Source organism: Camelus bactrianus, chromosome 6 (assembly GCF_048773025.1).
Source record: "Camelus bactrianus isolate YW-2024 breed Bactrian camel chromosome 6, ASM4877302v1, whole genome shotgun sequence".
Lineage (NCBI taxonomy): Eukaryota > Metazoa > Chordata > Mammalia > Artiodactyla > Camelidae > Camelus > Camelus bactrianus.
In genome coordinates, this window is record NC_133544.1 from 43,793,131 (window position 1) to 43,813,411 (window position 20,281).

The window sequence follows — 20,281 nt, forward strand, 5'->3', positions numbered from 1 at the left end:
AAAAAGTAATTCTTAAGAATACAATTAACTAGAAATATGAGTGTGTTAAGGGGAAGAGGATCTCAAAGCTAGGCATTTATAAGTCTCAGTAAATAGGATATATTTATGCTTGTCATAGAAATTCTGAAAGAACTTTTCAATATTAACTATCCAAACAATACAAATACACTGTATAAAATTTAGTATTTTTGCTTCAATTCTATATTTTACTCTTCTCATATGCCCATCACTATATATATATATAAATAAGTTTAAGTTATTTATCAATGACTTTGAAAATTCAAATTTTTAGAAGAATTTTTTTGGAAGTTACTATTACAGTATTCACACATCCCTTGGTTTTACAGAATTACATTTAAAAATTTTAGAACAGGTTAATTTAAAAATCTGGGAATTTGCTCCAGCAGAAAAACTTTTCATTATATTATTTCATGAAAACAACTAGTGTCTTCTAATCAATTTCTTTTATAACACCCAAGAGAAGGCAGCAGATCGTGTATGTAACAGTGGCTAAGTTACGAATTTTGTGGAGTAATATTTTTATTTGCGGCCAGAAGAAAATGTCAATATATTTTTTTCTCACAAAAAAATTTTAGGGCAGCATAAAAGAAAATACAGAAAGGAAAATATCTGTTGATTCAATCACTGACCCCAAGATCAGAAACTCATCTATTTCTGTTCCACAAACAGCTACTCATTCAAACCTTAGCATTTACCTTAGTCCTGGAAATTACCTAATTTCTTTAGTCTTCTGAATTAGGAAGGTCAAGTCAGAGCACCAAAAGCTGGTACAAAGCCTAGCAGTTCATCCTGATTTACATTTTTTTTCAATTGAAGTATCATTGATTTACAATCTCTTAGTTTCTGGTGTACAGCTTAGTGGTTCAGTTATGCATATATATATATATATATATATATATATATATATATATATATATTTATATATATACACATATACACACACACACATATATATACTTTTTCATACTCTTCATTTTAAGTTATTGTAAGATATTGAATTCAGTCCCTCGGTGATACAGTAGGACCTTGTTTACATCCTGATTTACATTTCTAACCCCAATAAAACCTGAACCAGATTGGGCTATGAGGACAGTACACACACAGCTCATAAAACAAAAGGCAGCTCATAAAGCAAGAGAACTACCTGCCCCATCGTAAATGACCACATGCATTTTTCAACCATAATATGAATCTTAATTTGCTGCAATAATAATTTTGAGACTGTCTATTTAGTACACAATTTTCTTAGATTGAAATGACTAATTGCAATACCTACACAGAAAAGTAGTCTATGAGTACATTTTTGGTTGAATGCAATTTTATACTGTTTAGGGAAACTCATGTTAAGCATGGAGTAAATTTTAAGCCTGTTTCCTATTATTTACTGTCTGTCCTTTTAAAAAGTATGCTTTCTGATAAAGCTGGCACTAGAACAAGTTTCACTTTGGCAGGACTGAACTTTGTATCATTTCTGGCTGTATTTCACTTACACAGCAGCTTTGTATAGCTCATTATCTATGCTTGGCCAATTTCAAATCCAGTTTCTTCCAAAGGGAATGCATTTTCAAGAGCTGGATTTTCATTATTTCAAATTCGGTTATATAATGTACAGATAAACTGTAATGCTTACTTTAAAACTTCTAGAATGTCTTTATTGGATTTTGGTGTAAAAACTTATTCTGCAAAATATTTAGGAAACTTTTTATGCAAAAATGAGTATTTTATTTTGGCAGCACTAAAAGAAAAAAGAAACAAAACCACTGTATTTCTACATTGAGGTGAAAACAGGGTTTAAACTTTCTTATCAATCAAACACATTCCAAAAGAAATTGTGTTCTGTGAAGTTTCCAAAGCACAGGCAAATCTTAACACAATAATACAGGAATCTGTAATACTGAAAATGACTCTGTTCTGACCAGGTGTTTAACAAACATAGCTTTTGAATTACAAAACCAGGGAAGAAATCCCTAGTAACTGTGTCAAGAGTGAAGCTGGGCTTGTTCCATTAATACTCATTGATACAATTTCAGTGTAATACTGAAATACAACCATTTCAAATAAATTTTGCTGTACTTAAAATAAGTTTTGAAAGTGGAAAAGTACAAAGTTCCAGGTTAAAAGATTTAACAGATGCAATTTAAGTAAAATTTCCCCTCTTCTTTCTCACCAATTAACAATGATTACTTTTAGCAGATACACACTGAGCTTTAAAACCGAATTCTCAAAAGGAAAACTGGTGTTTTAAATCTTAATCAGACATAAAAGGAAAAGATTACTATATTTGGACACCTTTTACAAGAATTTTTGTTGTTTTTGTATTAAAGCAGAAACCAGTTCCTAAACCTTTTTATTCAATTGTATATCCTGTTTGGGCAAATATCAAAAATAGAAGACTGTCACTTTTGCTTTTGTAATTGTGATTTTTTTTTTTTTTTTACTGCAGTCTTCTATAACTTTTACAGAGTTCATGGTCCCTAATATCTCCCCACCCTCCATTTTTCCTAGGTGGGGAAATGGGTGCCATAAACTTCTCACTGATAGATAGAGTTTCTGGGAACAAGTACTGTTTGTTATTACGTAAGAGTGACTCGATCTGGGCACTCTGGGTGGATGGTCTACAGGTTTTTTTATGGTGCATACCACAGTCTCCAGCATGAAAAATCCTAGGAACTTGAGGAACCAGCACTTTCCAGAATTTTGGAAGACAAGATACAGTCAAATATTGAAGGGTCCAGTCCCAGTTATAATCATCGTAAGTACAGAAAGTGTCTGTGCACTCGATCAGCTTCTGGTACGCATCCCGGGTCAAGGCCAGACCCATATTGTGCTCTGTGGATTTCCACGTTTTCACATCTACCTTGTCAGCCACGCCATAGAAACTGCGAATGGCAGTATAGGTCCCCAAGGAGAGGACATCACACTCAGGGCACTCTTGCTGCTTTAATTTCCACATCTTCTTGAAGACGTGGTAAAAGTCTGGGGCTAAGTAGTGATCCTCCTCCAGGAAAAGTATGAGGCCAGCATAGTCTCGAAGGACTTTGACCCTTTCCCATACAAAATGCAGCTTCCACCACCAGTGGTGTTTGGTTTGGGAGAACTTGGCCTCTCTATAATGGCCGAAGGAGTCGGGATACTCAGCATTAATGCAGCCCATCTTCAAAGCTGCGTTCTTCTCCAGGTCTCTGGGGCAATCTCTGGGGTCAGTGCCCGGAAACTCGTTGGGGTACAACTGAATGCTGAAAGGAAAGAACACCTGCAGAACCGGACAGAAATCCACCCCAGCAATCAGCTGATTGATCTCGGTCGACCAGAAGTCATGGCTAAAGATGACAAGGACGTTGTCGATTCCCTGGGCTTTTCGAAGGGAGTCCAGCAGCAGTTTGAGGTATTCGGGCCGGTTATGCACCTGGACCACCAGCACCAGCTCTCCGGGGGTCCAGGAGCCGGCCTTGTCTACATTCCTCAGCGTCTGGTCAAAGTTCAGCTGGTACACGAGGGACCGGTACCGCAGCGTCAGGTTGTCCGCCTCGGGCTGCGGGGCCGCCGCGACCAGCGGAGCCGCCGACTCGTTGGAGCCCTGGCGAAGGCCCACGGACACGGCGGGATGGTCCCCGGCCCGGGCGCCCGCAGCCCGCGCGGGCTCGGCGTCCAGCAGCGACGGGGCGAGGGTCTCGTTCTTCCTTTGTCGCCCATTGCTGCTCCAGAGGACGAAGCCGCAGGCGGCCACCACGAGCGTCAAGATGAGCACCTTCCGCTTGTAGATGCGGAACCTCATGGTCTCCAGGGCCGGGAGCGCGGGGAGGCAAGCGGGTGGGCACGGAAAGGAGCTAGCGGCCCCGGTACGGAAGGGGCGGGCGGGCGGCGGCCGTGGCCGCGGCCTGCAGCAGTCGGAACGGGCCCCCGCGGCCGCCCTCGCTAACTCATCCCGGGCCCCGGGGGTCCTGGCGCCCGAAGGCTCTCAGCTCCCCCGCGCCGCCCGGGCTCCACACATCCTCGCCTGGCAGCTGCAGCTCAGGGAGCGGCCCCGCCGCTAGGAGCCGCGACTCGGCGTTGCCTCGGTCCTCTCCATTCAGCACAGGTCTGGGAAGAAGCCCGTCGCAACCCCACCGCACCCCGGTGCCGTTACCTGCGCTCCCAGTGGCCCTGCGTTCTCCGTGTTCTCATCCTTACGCGGGCCCCGGGCGTCCCAGACCGGGCGACGCACCCTCGCGCCACTCCAGCGGCGACTGTCCTAACAACCACCTACTGGCCTGCCGAGCGCCGCGGCCCCAAGCCCACACCCCTCCGGCCCGCCCCTTGGGCCGTCGGTTGGCGCTTCCTGGACGCGTCCGGAGACGCTCGGCCGTCTCTGCCCGCCGCCTATTGGGCCGCTTCGCTGTCGCTCAGGCTCAGTACCTACTTCCGCCGCGCCCCTCCCCTTCCGGTGAGGCGCGAGCAGAGCGAAGCAGGAACGTGGACGCCGATCTTCCCGGTAAGTCCTGTGCCGGGCGGTAGCGGTCCCCGTTGAAGCCCCCAGTGCCCAGGACCCAGGCTGGACTAGGTAGGCCCTGGTAGGAGAGGCAGGCGAAGCCCGCCGTCTTGGTCGGTAGACTTCAAGAGCTGGCTTCTCCCTTCCGGAAAGGGGCTCCCGCCTGGCGGCTGCTGGGCCTGGAGGCACATGTTAGGGACACGTCAGCCTTCGGGACTGCTGATGGGTGGCGGTGCTTCGGAGGGGAAAAGTGAAACCAGGCTGCTGCGGTTCTCGGAGAGGGGACGGGGCGGGCCGTAGCTGGAACTGCCTCACCACGCCGCAAGCCAGGCGTGCCCAGGAGCTAACATGGAGGGAGAGGGTGCGAGGGGAGTCGGAAAAGAAACTAGCCGTAGCCGAGCTCTTTTCTGCTGAAGAAAATTAGCCATCACACCACTACGTTTTAGTTCTGGGGCAACCGTGGGAAATTAAGCCGGAAAGGAACCCATTACAGGGAGCTGACTGTACTGGGCGTCCATGTGGTGCTGCTCTTGCTGTTTTTTAGAGTCTCATTCTATAAATGCTTCAGTTATGGAAGTATTCCAAAAAGTTGTGCCCTTACATGTGCCTTTAGTCATAACGAAAACGAGTACTTGGTGGATTTATACGTTACTGATTTGTTACCTTCCTATAAATGTTTATAAAGCACTTGCTACTTTTCAAAACGTTTAACGTCTGCTGCTGTAAATATTTTACCAGTTCTCATCGTGAAGACAGCTCTACCGCAGAGATGGTCAACGTACCTAAAACCCGAAGAACTTTCTGTAAGAAGTGTGGAAAGCATCAGCCTCACAAAGTGACCCAGTATAAGAAGGGCAAGGATTCCCTATATGCCCAGGGAAAGAGGCGCTATGATCGAAAGCAGAGTGGCTACGGCGGGCAGACAAAGCCAATTTTCCGGAAGAAGGCTAAAACCACAAAGAAGATCGTGCTGAGACTTGAATGTGTTGAGCCCAACTGCAGATCCAAGAGGATGCTGGCTATTAAGAGATGCAAGCATTTTGAACTGGGAGGAGATAAGAAGAGAAAGGGCCAAGTGATCCAGTTCTAAGTTTTGGGAATCTTTTGTTCTTTGATTTTTGAGAGGAAGATGTTGAAGCTATAGAAAAATTGCCTGTATGAAAATAAATACAGTGATACTCTTACTCAGATCTTTTGTACTTTTTAAATATAAATAAAAATCGCATGCTTGGTTTGGTTCTAAATTAACGAAATAACGGTAAATTATTTGAGTTAAGGTTCATCCTCTTTTCAAAGTCTCATTTAAATTTAGTTCCACAAGAATTGGAATTTTGTATTTATATACAAAGATCTGGGTCCTACCTCAAACTTCTTAACTAAGTTATGAAGATAAATCCTAAAGTAGGGGGAAAACTGATATTTTACTATTTTAAGGTCAACCTCATATATATGTTGGGTGAATTCATAATTATGATTGATGAGCTGCTGGAGAAAGTCAAATTTTGGAAAGAAAAAAAAACTGAAGAGGATAAGCTAGGCCTCTGTATGGGAGGCTGGGTGGGGCAGAGGATCCAAACTGCAGGGTTAGAAAAAGCCGACTTGCACAATGTTTGGTCCAACAGGGAATACTAGCCATGTATACTTACTTATATTAATGCAGTTTCTCTGTTGTATTGGTTACATTTACTGCTCAAGAGCCACATGTAGCTGGTGGCCACACTTGGACAACAGAGACATAGAATATTTCCATCAATTCTTTTTGGACAGCACTGTTTCAGATCTTGGTCTTGAATGTAAGGCAGGAGTTGAAAATTGACTTCTAACTATGAAAAGCTCTAACTACAAAAACTGTTGTTTGCATCTTTTTAAACATACCCTGGGAGGTACTCAAATGTTATGACTGTTGGGAGGGTTGAGGAGGTAGGCAGCTATGAATATGACTGAAAATAGAATGGAAGATTAAACTCAGTGAAAGAAGTGAACCTAGTTACTGCCTTTGAAAGGCAAGAAAAAAGTTGAGTGTCAAATGAAAGGTGAAACAGACTGGGAAAGGGTATGGATTATGAGAAGAAGACAAATTCTGTTTTTTTATATATGAATTTAAAGTCAGCTAAGACACTTAGATGGGGATGGCTTGTAGATGAGCAAGAATGCAAAGGGCTAGGTATAAGAATAACATGGTAAGCACTTGTTCCCTACATGGACTATTATGTCTGCATTTATTGAAATAATTCTATAGGAACATGTAAAAATCAGATATGTGCTAATTTACTTTTAAATACGCCACAAAAGAACCATGTTTTAATATGATTGTTTTATATTTATGGATACTATCTCACCAACTTACGAGTTTCGAAAATCCAGATACTGAATTCTTGGTTTTAAAGACCAAAAAGGAATTAACTTTAGAATGCAGTATAAAGCCTGGGTTTAAAACCTCTGACCTGGGGCCATGGAGAGGATTTTCTGCAATTACTTTTACTCTTTCCCTTTGTTGCCAGAAACCAGCTCTAAGACTATTGCAGTCATCTTGAGAGAGGCTGATTTGAAGAACAGTGGGAACGAACAGAGTGGAGCCCTTAGCATCCTTTAGCTGGTATATGGCCATCAATTTTTTAAAATTAAAAAACATATTAAGTGAATAATCAGCAGAAAAATAACAGCCCTCATAGAATAAAGACCATAGTCATGAAAAAAGCTAGTAACAATCTTCCGCTACTCCCATCCAACCCCAAAACCTTATTCCAACCCTAAAAATCAAAAAACTTAGAAATTACAAAACTCATCTGCTTAAAATTATAAAACTTGTAAAAGCTGAGATATTTGTCCAAAACAACTACTTCATGTTTGGTGAATATAAAATTCCACATATAAATTAGTATACCTGAAAAACACAGAAGTGCTTAAAAACTTACATGTAGTTTTATATCAAACAAGTTTTTACTATAAACTATATTAGTCCATGGTTTATTTTCTGCATACAGAAACTTAAATTTCTTTAATTGAAATGCAAGAAGAAAACTGGTAAGACAATTCTATGACCAGAGTGACTGGTAACAAAATCTGTTTAACATTAAAAGATAACCCATTCTGGAAACATTAGGCTGAAATCAACACAAGTGCAATAAACTGATAAAAGTTAACTCCACAATAAAATTAACTGATTTTAATGAAATTAAGATTTCACACGCAAATGATTGAAAATGTCTGAATAACCCACGTCTTTCTCCTCAGGAAAGTATAAAAAAAAAGTATACATATATTCGATACTTAAACCATAAAATGAGTCCCAAATTGGTCTGTAACTAAGTGGAATTTCTTTTTGTGGTATCACCTATTACTTTAACATATCACAGGAATTTACATAACAGGCTAGAGAACAGAAGTAAGAGATAACAGGTGCTTCAGTACCACCCATGTTATCTACTAAGACCACAGTGTGGGCAACAGAGTGCAGATTCATGGTAGTAGTTCCTTGAATAAAACAGCTTAGACAGAATCTTCCACAAACACAGGTTTTTGCAGTATCCAAATCTTGGCAAAGATGGAAAGGAATGATAGGAGAGCCATATGGAATCCTATTGGAAAAAAAATAGTTAAAAACATTTTTTAATATGTTACTAGACCCACAGCTTCATGTATTAGGATATGAATTGTTGGACACTGAGTTTATAACCATGGGAAAATTAAATTTCTCCACTAATTGACTCAGTATATTTTATTTTCCAAACTGGTCAGAACGGGGAAAATATAGCAAGTAAAGCATATGACATACTGTAAACCTAATAGGATCTATACCACTCCATAAAGTAACTTTTAGCACTGCCACTTAATAGCATAACCCACTGAATAGAATGAGACATTTGCCCTTTATATAATCATACTGTACGATCAATGTAACATAATTTAAATGTATGGCTCTGTCATACACCTTTCTAATGGTAATAAGAGCATTAGTTCTACCTGTGAAGAAACATTTATTTAAATAAATCCATATACTCCTCTAGGCATCAATTGTTCAATGGGGGAATTTTTAACTGTGTAAAACAAGTTTAAAATACATGTTAAAATACTAGTTTAACTTTGCTGTCCAACCAAGGCTCTTTGCCTTGCTCATTCTCCCTCCTGCTTAAAACTTCAATGGCACCCAATGCAATTCAAATCAAATCAAGTCAAACTCTCTGCACTCTCTACAGGACACTAAGAGACAGTGTCTTGAGACTGCCTGCCAGCTGCCCAGCTCCTCCACCCTAAACACAACCATACCCCAGTCACTTTGTGTCTCCAACACAGTCTTCTTTGTTGTTTCTCTAGTCCCTAGGCTGGCACATAATAGGTGTTCAGATCTTTTCCCACAAATAAATGAAACCTACTATTACAATTTAAACCGAGTTTAAAACCCTATTAGAAAAGACTGAAAAGATACACATCAAATCAAAAATAGTGGCTTACTTTTTATAAGGGATTTGGGAATGCCTTTGTTTGCAATTTTTCATTTTTTTCACATGAAATAATTTGTTGCTCATGTAAGTAACAATTTTTTAAAACTGCCAGGAAGTGTCTACCGTGGTTCACATTCCAGGCTACTGGTTATAGTCTAAGGAAACAGGAAATAGTTAAAAACTGTACTTTCTAGCTAACATAATTTAAGTTCTCACATATTTTTCTAATAGACCATAACTTTATGTCTGTAACCAGTAGTTAGGACAACTTACCAACAGCTAGATAATAGGTACTAATCTATACTCTTTTTAAAACAAGGGGGCTGAAAGATGCAAAATTATACTTTAGTAAAGATTAGGGTCATCTTAGCCAATTTGTTCTAGTATTTTCAAATCACCAGGAACCATTTATAGTATTTCTCATTTGGACATAATTTTCAAATTTGAATAGGTTACAATATATAATTTCTTTTTCATATATCAATCTCAGAGAAAGCACAGAACAAGAGACTTGGGAGAAGTTCATTATCAAAAAACACCATTTAGAGGTCCCTCAAATCAATGGTCTTAACCTGAACAATCAGTTCTGGAGATTTAAAAAAATGTATTGCATACAGTAGAGGCCCATCTTTAGAGATTCTGAACTAGTTGGTCTAAGACAGACTCGAGGATCTGTATTACCAGAGGATCTAGGTATGTATTTCTCATCTATATTATTTAAAAACACCTCTACAACTAATGATAACAACATTGATTTTTAATTGCCAGATAAGCAAATTACATTTATCTATAAGCCCAGCAAGTATGTTATGAGATCTATTATGAGCCTGGCACTGTTCTAGACACTTACATGTATTGTCATTTAACATATAACTTTTAACTCCTAGTTCAGCGCCAACACCTTAAACCACTGGTTCTCAAAGTGTGGTCCCTCGACCAGCAGCACCAGCATCACTTTGGTACTTGTTAGAAATGCAATTTCTTTAGCCAGCCCCTCTCCAAATTTACTGAATAAGAATCTGAGTGTGGGGATCAGTACCCTGCTTTAATAAGCACTCTGTGAAGTGGGGGAATACAGCTCAGTGGTGTACAAGGTCCTGGGTTCAATGCCCACTACCACCATTAAAAAATATAAATAAATACACCTAATTACCCCCAAAAATTAAAAAAAAAAAAGTGCCACTTGTTGTATGTCAATTATAGCTCTCTGTGTAAAACGCAGATTTCTACCTCAGACCTCTAAAACACAGAATCTACGACAAGACTCCCAGGTGACCTGAATGCACATTAGAGTTTGAGAAGCACACAGTGCAATTCTAGCTAGTGGTACATTAGAATCACCTGGAGATTTAAAAAATACTGGGTCCTACTCTCATTCTGATTTAGTAAGTCTGGGATGGAGGGTAATCATCACAATTTCTTAAAGCTCCTGAGGTGACTCTAAATGTGAAGTAAAATTTGAGAACCACTGCTTTAGAATAAGAAATGAGAGCCCTTAAGCTAGAAACAGTGAAGAGGGAAGACTGGATTGGGTTTCAGTGGGGTCTATGAACATTATAAAGTTGTATGCAAGTCTGTGTGTGTTCATGTGTGCATTTTTCTAGGCCCATAACTTCTGTCCGTTTCTTTTTAAGTTTCTTTTCCCACTAAACAGTTAATCTCTTCTTTGAAATATGGTGTTCCTACCATTTTACAGGCACTCAATAAATATGGTTCACATCTTAGCTTCCCCTCCTATTTGAAAGAAGCAAGAACAAAATGAATAACTGGAGTTTGGTGTCTCATGGATGACCAACAGCAGTGTCCAAAGACAAGGGAAAAAGACCAGCAGCTACTGAGTGCTACTATAGGCCAAATGCTTTGCCATTACTTTAGTTCATTTATCTTCACAACTCTTTAAAATGGGTATTACTGTTCCCATTTCACAGACAAGAAAATTGAATCAAAGAGGTTAAATAAAATAACTTGCTAAAGTCATACTAAGGGGTGAAGCCAGGAATCACATCTAAGTCTGAGTCCAAAGACCCCCCTTTATCACTATGCCAGACTGGAGTTTTCCGACTTCTCGAGTGCATCAGAACTACCTGGAGGACTTCTTAAAACACAGATAGCTAGACCCTACCCTCAGAGTTTCTGATTCGGTAGGCCTGGGGAGGAGTTCAAGAACTTGCAGGTCTAACAAATTCCCAGGTGATGCTGCTGGTCTAGGGAGAAACAATGTCATTCATCCATGTGTTTATTAAATGCCTAACAGATTGCAGGTGTGGGAGACAGTTGTCACATTTTAGACACTAAATGGAAACAGTAGAGAGTAAGACAAGGTCCATGCCCTCATGGATCTTACATTCTAGTGGGAAAATCTGACAGAAGACTAACAAATGTTAAAAAATATATATGCCAGGTCATAAATCTTAGGACAAAAAAAAAAGAAAATCAAGCAAGTTAAAGGAGAGGGAGATAAAACTTTAGACAGGGTGGTCAGGAAAGGCCTTCTGGGGTGCCACTTGGGCAAAGCACTGAATGAAGTGAGAAAGTGAGCTATGAGACTTTCCGGAGGAGAAGCATTCCAAGCAGAGGTAAGGAAGAGCAAGAAGGCCACCATGGCAAGGGGTCAGATCGTGCACAGCATGGCGAGCTAGACTTAAAAAGACTTTGTTACTCTGAGGATGAGGGGAATCTCAGGACGCTATCTGTCTTACCTATTATCTAATACGGCTCGTGCAGAAGATTCCAATAAAGTTAATGGTGTTTGCAGCTTTATAACTGGAAGGACTTTTGGTTGTTCAAAAATATTTCCAAAAAGATCCAAGTACTCAAGGGTTAAATTTTTAAATTCACTAGGCAAAAATGGAAGCTTATTTTGAGCTGCTGACAAAAAACGCAGGTTTGTCAGTTGTCCCATCTTGAAAGGAAGTCGAATCAATTCATTATCATCAAGCTTTAAATCTGTAAGTTCTCGAAGTTGGCAAAACTGCACCGGGAGTGCCTTGATTTTGTTCTTGCTGAGATCCAAACAACGAAGTGACTTCTGGAGTGTAGACTGACACAAGGCTACACTAAATGACTCCAAGTGATTGTCATTCAGGTTAAGCTCTTGAAGGTGGATGAGATCTCCAATTGTAGCTGGAAGCTTTTTGATATGGTTGTGACTCAAGTCTAATTTTCTAAGATTTTTTAAACAAAGCATACGCATATCAACTCGGATAAGCCCACAGTAAGAAGTCTGAAGATGTTCCAGAGAACATGGGAAGTTCTTGCTTAGAGGATAGTCCTTTTTGGATGTGATAACCATTTTAGTTTTAAATTTTTCAAATTCTGAAGTCTTCACTGGTGTGAGGGTTGAAAGGGGTGCCTCGACATCACAGCCTCTATGAGCCAGTCTCACAGCTGAAAGGAAACCCTTTAAACTGCTGGCACTGGCCTGAAGACATAAAAATAAATTGTACAATTATAAATTCCATTTTAGATAGTGCAGGCAAGCTAACTCATCCTAAACAAATTCTGTTAAAAAAAATCGTGCAAAGTTATATATGCAAATCATGCAATGATTTATCGAAAATGGCTGTAAATATTTCTTTAGTATTCTATTTTTACTAAATTTTAATAGATACAAAAAAACTTAAAAGTTTTTGAAAAAAAATTATGTTGAAAGACATACTCTAAATAAAATTGTTCGAAGGGGGAACCATAACAGAGAAAAATAAAACAAGAACCGTAACAGTGAAAAATAAAACATGAAAAGATTCCACTTAAGAAAGGCTTAAGATAAACTGACCCAAATCTGCAGTGCCTCTGAGACAGGCTGAGAGAGTGCTGCAAAACGCCCAGGAAGGCCATTCACAAAGACTAGGAATTGTGAAAAGCCAGGACCCTGTCAAAAGCATGGCCAAACAGCACTCACTGCCGAAAGTACTAGAAAACATCAAAAGCAAGAGACTGCTTCCACCTGGACAGAGAAATCACTAATCAAATGGTATGTGAACGGAGTCATCATAAAAATAACAAGTGCTTAAAAATACTTCAGAAATTTTGTGAAGTTTACACGTGAAGGAATAGTGAACTTTCAGCAAGTTTGGGAAACTAAGTGTGTGATCCTATTGGTTGGAATATGGCAGCTTTGTAGAGGAATAAAAGATTACAAATTTGGTATAGGGACAGAAGACAGACGAGCTGGAGGTCAAGGTGAGGAGAATAGAATGATCAGACTGTGGGAAATTGTTGAAGACTTTTGAGTGTGAGAATCACATGACAAGAGCTAAGTGTTATTTTGGCAGCAGTAATACACAGCAAAGTGGAGTGAGGAAAGTCTGGGGACCTGCGTCAAGTTTGGTCCAGCAGAGCGTACAGGTCTGCAGACTTGGGAGTTACACGCAATACAGGGTGAACTATGGGAATGGAAGGCAAGTATGGTAGAGGACAGGCAGAGGATGGGGATAAAGCCTTCATTTCGAGGATAAAAAAAAGGCTGCCAGAGATGGGAGATAAGAGTGGCTGAGAAAACCAAAGGTAAACCAGCATAGTACCCTATCATAGATAAGAGAAAGGAAAGTTTTATTATAAAGGGAGTGGTCATCAGGGTCAAATTCTACAGAGCTCCAAAAGGACGAGATATAATGGCAATATTATGGGCAAACAGGAAGATCACTGATCTTTGAGGTAGTGTTTTGAATAAATCAGTGAAAGCAGTGGCCGAAAGAGATAGTAAGAAAGGGGAGGCAACAGATTTAGCTTTGTCTTACCAGAAATGTCTATTCTATTTTCTTAATTGGTAAGACCTCTCAGCTTGTTTTTAGGTAGGAGTTAGTGGAAGGATAGGGTGAATTTCAAAAGAAAATGAAAACCCACCGGAACAGGAGGAGGTATGACAAAATAACTCCATTCAATACAAATACCTTAAATAGTTATTAAATTTTTAATATCTGAAAAGCACTTGGCATGGGGTTAAGCATAATGCAGGTTAAACATAATGCAGGTTAAACAAGACACTGCCCCTACCCTCTGGGAAGAGGGAAGAGGAAAAGCAAGATAAGGCAAAGAGGAATAGTTTTTTATTCTAATGGTTTATGTATGTTACAAATTGATTATAGTAAATAAAATACCCCCTATAGTGGTTCTAATTGCATTTTATCTTTTTCAAAAAAAACAAACACCAAATTTAGATTTGTAACCTGTGATTTAGCTGGCAACATGTAGACCTGAGCCACTTGCCTTACAGAGACATGTCTAAGAACACCTGGAGACCTTATCTTGGGCACAGAAGGAAACTAGTTTTCCTTCCCATCCCGGGCAACTTTTCTAAGACTGGCTCTGCCCTTTTAGAGCCATACAAGCCTGCCTGGTAAGCTGGCGTCACCTCTTCAAACATACCTAAAAGTGTCCATCCTGATTCAGCTACGTGGGATATCAGGATGCTCAAAGAGCCTCTTTTTTAAGGAAAATACAGCAACCAACCTAAGCAATGTTTGTAGTACCATACCTTACTTAGACAGATATCCACAGGAGGCTCCTTTAACCGAACAGTGGCTTTCCCCTCATCCACAAACTTGGTGAAGAATTGCTCAACGTTCTCCTTTAGCTGCTTAGAACCAATGGGGAAAAAGGGACAAAACCAGGTACTGTTATTCAATGTTTCTTACAACTGGAACGTGAGCGTCATTTTGCCAGGTTTTGGTTTGGCTTTTGGTCCTTGAGTCCAGATGTTTTGTGGTTTTAAGATTTAAAGTTTCCTGTTTGTTTTTTGGGGGTATTGACACACTGTATCTAGCTTCTAGTAAGACATTATTGTTCTATCGGTCCAGTAACTCTTTCTTCTTCTGAGAACAAAATCCCCTGTGTTTGGGGGCTGTTGACTCTTTTCTCTCATTCTAACGACGTGGCTGTAATTAAGAGTTGCCAATAGCAGTTACTTGCTGCCTTAACTTCAGCCCATTAGCCTGGGGTGGGCATGCCTCCCACAAGACTCTAAACTCCATGAAAGCAGGAGTCTTGTCTAACTTTGTTCACTATTATATAGCCATAACCAGAACAGTGACTGACACATAATAGTTGCTCAGAAATTTTTAATGAGTGATGTTGCTTCTGTTTTAGACTTCAACAACTATTGATTGAGAAGCCACTAAGTACCAGGCAGTATGACAGGGGATTGGGGACAATAGTGGTAAATAAGATCAGCATGGTAATTACACTTAGAAAGTTAACAATCGGATGAGAGACAGATATTAAAAAAGTATAAGCATAACAAGTAAAAAGACAAGGGAAGTACAGGCTGACAAAAGACCTTATACGGCAAAGGAATTTTATCTGGTGCAGGGGTATGAAAGTGACCTTAAAGGTAAGAACTGAAGGATCAGGAGATGTTAGGCAAGTGGAGATACTGGGGGACGAGAGAGGGAATAGCATACCAATAAGATGGAACAATGCATGCAAAGCTTTGAAGGTAAGAAAGCTTGGCAAGCGTGAGGGGCTGAAAGACGTTCAGTATGCCTCAAAGAGCCAGTGAAAAGAGGCAGGTGAGCCTACGGAGGTACACAGAGGTTAGATGGTGAAAGACTGAGTAAACCATGTTAAGAATTTTGGATTTTATCCTAAGAACAATGATATCCACTGAATGACTTTAAGCCAGGAACATGGTTAGATTACCATTTTGAAAAGTTCCCTTTAACTACAGTGTAGGAATGAACTCTGGGAGAGGAGAGAGAATGAGATGGAAGAAAGACAATGGCAGAGGTAGGGAGATCCTTTAAGAAATTAGCCAGGCAAGGGACAATGGTGATTTAGACTACAGCTGTGATGGAAGGAGGTATGAAAATATGAAAGCTACCTAGGAAGTAGAATTGAAAGAATTCATTAATATATTGGATGTGTGGAGGAAAAGGCTTTAAGGTTCCTGGATGGAGCAGAACACTATCAGAAAAGCAGGGCTAGGAGTGGCAAGGAAAATTAATTTGGGGATATTTTGAGTTTGAAATACTGCAACCCATCCAAGGGAAGATTTCCAATAGGTAGCTGGTTCAAGTTGGAAGTTTAGGGAAAGGACTAGCTAAAGATACAGATCTGGAAATCACATTCAGTTGGGTAATAACCGAAGTCATTAGACAGAAAAATAGAGGGTTGCAGAAAAGAGCCCCAAGGTACTCCCACACTTAGCACTAATGCCTACCCTTCAAGGTCCAGAACCAAACCACCTTAATTCACCCAATAAATGTTTACTTAGTCCCAGCTGTGTCTCAAGCCATGCGGCACCAGCTCTTCTACAAAACTTCCCCAAGGCCTTTAATCAGAACGCACCTCGGCTTTGATATTATACTACTCTGCTGCTACCTTTATTATAGCACTTATACTAACCCACTTTCGTAAGTGATGGTTTCTGTTTCTCCCTCTCCAGTCTTGAAAAAACAGTGACTAGATCAGGTTTCTTTCCCACAGTATCTAGCACTGCACCCTGCACACAGTCATTCTTCAACTAGTGGTTTGCAATAAAATTCTGGTTAAGACTTCCACCTATTGACTATTTGTACAGTAGAAGTTTTAAGGGAGAGATCATTACAGACTCAAATTAGGCAGGATCTGAGCCGGGCTTGAAAAGATGCGTGTCAGGGAAGACAACAGGGAGCAAAAGGAGACCCAATTCTAGTTATATGAATTTGCTTCTATCACCAAAGAGTTCTCTAACCTATAAAATGTTGGGTGATTTCGAAAGTCCTATCAATTTGAAAATTGTAAGAATTGATTCCATGGACGGGGGGAATTATTTAGACTTTCAACTACTTACATCAAACATTTAGGTGGCTCTGAATGAAATAGCAATATCTCGTTTCCTCAACTAAGAGCATTCACTGTGCAGTACAACACTATAATGTAAATAATTCCAGAAATTGTATAAAACCCAGTCAAGATTCAGATGCAAGGGTGGGTGATGAATTTTCCCCTCAACTTTATTGTAGTAGGCACAAAGGTATTCCAGTCATTATCACAAAATAACGTGCCTGGTAATCAAGGTAAAAGGATTTTATAAAACTTGTGCTTTAAAAATTCTATTCCAACTTCCAACTTCTTCTAGAGGGTGTACTACTGCTATGTAGATACGAAAAAGCCCTGAACCTAACAAATCAGGACTTAAGAAATCAAACATTTAAAGGGGAAAAAAAGGAATGTAGTAGTCAGTAATTTTAATAAAAATATCAAAATGCGATCCAAGCATTATTACTTGATACAGTACTAATCTAGCCCAGCGACCTTAAGATACCTCATCCCACAAAGTTTTAAACAAAACTAGCGAAAAGACTGTGGAAGCAACAGGACTTACTGAACCAAAATGCAGTCATTTTACTGTTCCCCCAAACTAGACTGATGCTTCATTGATAGTTTAGCTTCAAGCAGGCCGAAATTTCAAAGGCTTTAAAGGGGCGGGGTTGCTATCTACTACTAAATAGCGACGCTGTCAATACGAAGTCGCAGAAATGGGTAAGAAAAGTAACGAGAAAGTGCCCTTTCAAAAGCCTTCCTCCTTCGGGTCAGTAAGGAGACACCCAGGATCCCAGTGTCGGGGTGGTCGTGGGGCTCAGGGCCGGGCGATCAAGAATCCCCAAAACGGAGTCCAGCCTTGGAACCGAGGCCGGCCCGCCTCTCTCTAGGCTCAGGGCAAGAGCGCCTGGCTGCCCCTCCTGGCAGGGACCGCCAGCCCCACGCACCTCATAGCGGGTCCCGCTCTTGTCCTTCAGGGTGGAAATGAATAGGCAGGCGGGGTGCCGGCCGCCCCGCTCGCTCCCCGCCCGGGGCCGCGGCTGAGTCCTGGGCGCCTGCTGACAGAGGCTCAACACCGCCCGGACGCCCTTGGCCCGGTTCCTCAGGCCCAAGGCTGGTAAGTGCCGACTGACCACCTCCACCTCACAGTGCAGCTTCATCTCGCGGAAGACCCCTCCACCAGCTTCCAGGGCTTGGCTTTGAAACTTCCCCCTTCCCGCCGCGCCGCGCCGCCGCCGGGGCCCTCGAACTCGCAGCTGTCCGGGGATCTGCCTGCCTGCTCGATGTGCCTACGTCTCTGGCTTTCTTAATACAGCCGGTCTACGAGTCCTGTGGAGGCGGATGGCGTCCCCTCTCCTTTTCAGGGCCAAGTCCGCACTGTGACTGCGGCCCATGGGGCGCGGAAACGCCCTCCTGAGGACCCGGCTCGTGCCTCCCGAAACGGGCGATCGGCGAGGGCGCCACGTCCTTCCCTGGAAGCGCGCGCGCGGCTGACGGCCGACGGCCGCAATGGTTATTGTTTGGGGCGGAGTGCTTGTTTCCGCTGTTGACACTTAGCGCGCTTCCCTCACGCGTGGGGTCCTTAAGTTTCCCAAGGAAAGGCCGCTGTCTGGCTGTTAAAGGGAAGGTGTTTTTACCTTGGGCACTTGGGACATTGCTTATTGCCCGATGCCAGCCAGGGCGCGATTTCCTGGTGCTGATAGGCTGGTGTTTTGTTTTTGGTGCCCCGGAGGCGACACCTGCCATATGAAAAGAGAACTTGGTATGACAGTATTTGACCTGGCAATAACTGTTGAACAAATTCCCACATTGCAACTGCTAGTTGGTTGGATGGAGTGACTGGCTTAACTGCATCTGAGACTTGGAAAGTCCGTCCAGACCCCTTATGCATACCCTCCGGAGTCCTTATTCTAATTATTAAAGGGCCAGGCCCTGGGTGGGGCGAGGGAGGGGCTTGCTTTTAGGATCTTAGTCTTGCCGTCTTGAAATTTGCACGCTCGCCTCACCCTGATCCCAGAGCTTTATTAAATATTCCGTTTTGTCTGAGATGTACTTTTGCAAATGTGAAATTGCCTCCAGAAATACTTTTCAATTCAATTATGACAATATAATGGTTTATCCTTAAATGTGCGTCCTTGTGTACAACAGGTTGAACCTAAAGTGTTACGTGTAGGTTCCTTTCTAAAAAACATAATTCGTTCATGGAAAGTTGTGATAAGATAATAAAAAGTTAATTTCTCCCTCTTCAGTATTTTTGCATGTAGAGCATGAAATCACTGCTCAATATTGAGCAACACTTACTCTCATGGCTAGGAAGTGTAGCTGAAAAATGTGGCCTGCCATATGGGTAACAAAGGAGGTGCCACTGCAGGCATCCAGAACTGTGCACCTTGAGGGGATTCAGGTTGGAGAAAAGCAGGATACTGGACCTAGATGCTTAAGGTGCTTATCAAAGGAATGATTTCAGTAAGCCCAGACTTTTGCATCTTCCCATACGTAGAAAAGCTCTAAATTCATTAACTTGAGATGTTTTCTTTTCTTTAATTAACAGTGATCTTTTGACGTTCAGGCTGAATGGTTTTTGCCGCAAAAATCCTGTATATCCTGGCTCCTCACTTACCTCTTTGGAGTAGACCCTCAGTGATCTGAGAGGCTGTCTTCCAGGCTTAAATCCTCAGATTTGTCCACCAAATAAAACATAATTCTCAACTTTTAGGTTGTGCATTTTTTTCCAGTTGACAGAGAAACAGAATTAACCAAAAAGACACCCTTGACTTTGCAAAGACATTAGATGTTACAGGAATTACCTATTTTTGTTCTTTAAGTGGGTAATAATATAGAAGAAAATAAAACACCTGCTTAAACAAATACGTTAAATTATACTCTGCACCTCTAGGGAAAGTGGGCAAAGCTTAAATGTTAGACAATTACTGTTGCAATTTTATTTATTTATCTTATTGAAGTAATTTTAATTAGAGTAGAAATGTACAAAAAAAGAATACCAAAAAAAAGCCTCAGCCATTTATTTGGAGTAACTTGGGTTGTTGAAACATGAATTCAGTAATTAAATTTTAAATAATCTAAATATATGAAAGTTACTTAACAGTTCCAAGGGGATTTTAGAGTATCACAATAGTGTGTACTGCCAGAGACTTATCTTCCTAATTGCCAGAGTCTCAAAAAAGATTGGTGATTCCCAAAATATTTAATAATTAAATATAATTATCTTACTAAATTAGATATATTGCACTGATAGCAAAATAAACATACATCAGTTTTTGAGATAGCATCCCCCTCCCCCCACCCTCCCCTTAGTCCATCCATTTTCAATGGCTAAATACTTGGATCTGATGTTCATTTCGGTGTTACTGGATTGCTTACGAAGCAAAGGATTCGTTGAACATCTATCCACACTTTTCTCTCTACTACCATACAAATAAAGTCTGCTTGTTGACCTCCTCTATCCTCAATTACCTCAAGCTAGTTTGCATTGCAGACTGACTGGACATGGAAATACACAGGGAATTTTTAATTGGGCTACAGGTTTTTGACAAAAGGAACTAGAGAAATAGCATCTGGATTTGTTTTCCTTCTCTAAAATTGGTTT

General features: G+C 41.0%; 3 protein-coding genes across 5 annotated transcripts; 1 reads left to right on the forward strand and 2 right to left on the reverse strand.

Annotated features, from left to right (window-relative positions):
• Window positions 1–522: 522 nt before the first annotated feature.
• Window positions 523–4,285, reverse strand: MGAT2 (alpha-1,6-mannosyl-glycoprotein 2-beta-N-acetylglucosaminyltransferase). The gene has a single exon (XM_010966998.3). It carries the CDS (start codon window positions 3,794–3,796, stop codon window positions 2,456–2,458), a length of 1,341 nt encoding a protein of 446 aa, XP_010965300.2. The 5' UTR covers window positions 3,797–4,285; the 3' UTR covers window positions 523–2,455.
• A 54-nt stretch (window positions 4,286–4,339) lies between these two features.
• RPL36AL (ribosomal protein L36a like) lies at window positions 4,340–5,673 on the forward strand. The gene is made up of 2 exons (XM_074365577.1): window positions 4,340–4,492; window positions 5,228–5,673. Exon 2 carries the CDS (start codon window positions 5,259–5,261, stop codon window positions 5,577–5,579), a length of 321 nt encoding a protein of 106 aa, XP_074221678.1. The 5' UTR covers window positions 4,340–4,492; window positions 5,228–5,258; the 3' UTR covers window positions 5,580–5,673.
• A 1,967-nt stretch (window positions 5,674–7,640) lies between these two features.
• On the reverse strand, window positions 7,641–17,932 carry LRR1 (leucine rich repeat protein 1). Of its 3 annotated transcripts, XM_010966999.3 has the most exons (4): window positions 17,622–17,931; window positions 14,408–14,506; window positions 11,631–12,352; window positions 7,641–8,067 (listed from the first exon to the last, which is right to left on the reverse strand). In XM_010966999.3, exons 1-4 carry the CDS (start codon window positions 17,832–17,834, stop codon window positions 7,827–7,829), a joined length of 1,275 nt encoding a protein of 424 aa, XP_010965301.2. In that variant the 5' UTR covers window positions 17,835–17,931; the 3' UTR covers window positions 7,641–7,826. The 3 variants fall into 3 exon arrangements, with proteins under 3 accessions (XP_010965301.2, XP_010965302.2, XP_045360299.2); XM_010967000.3 differs by lacking the exon at window positions 11,631–12,352 and having other exon boundaries at window positions 17,622–17,932; XM_045504343.2 differs by lacking the exon at window positions 14,408–14,506.
• Window positions 17,933–20,281: the final 2,349 nt, after the last annotated feature.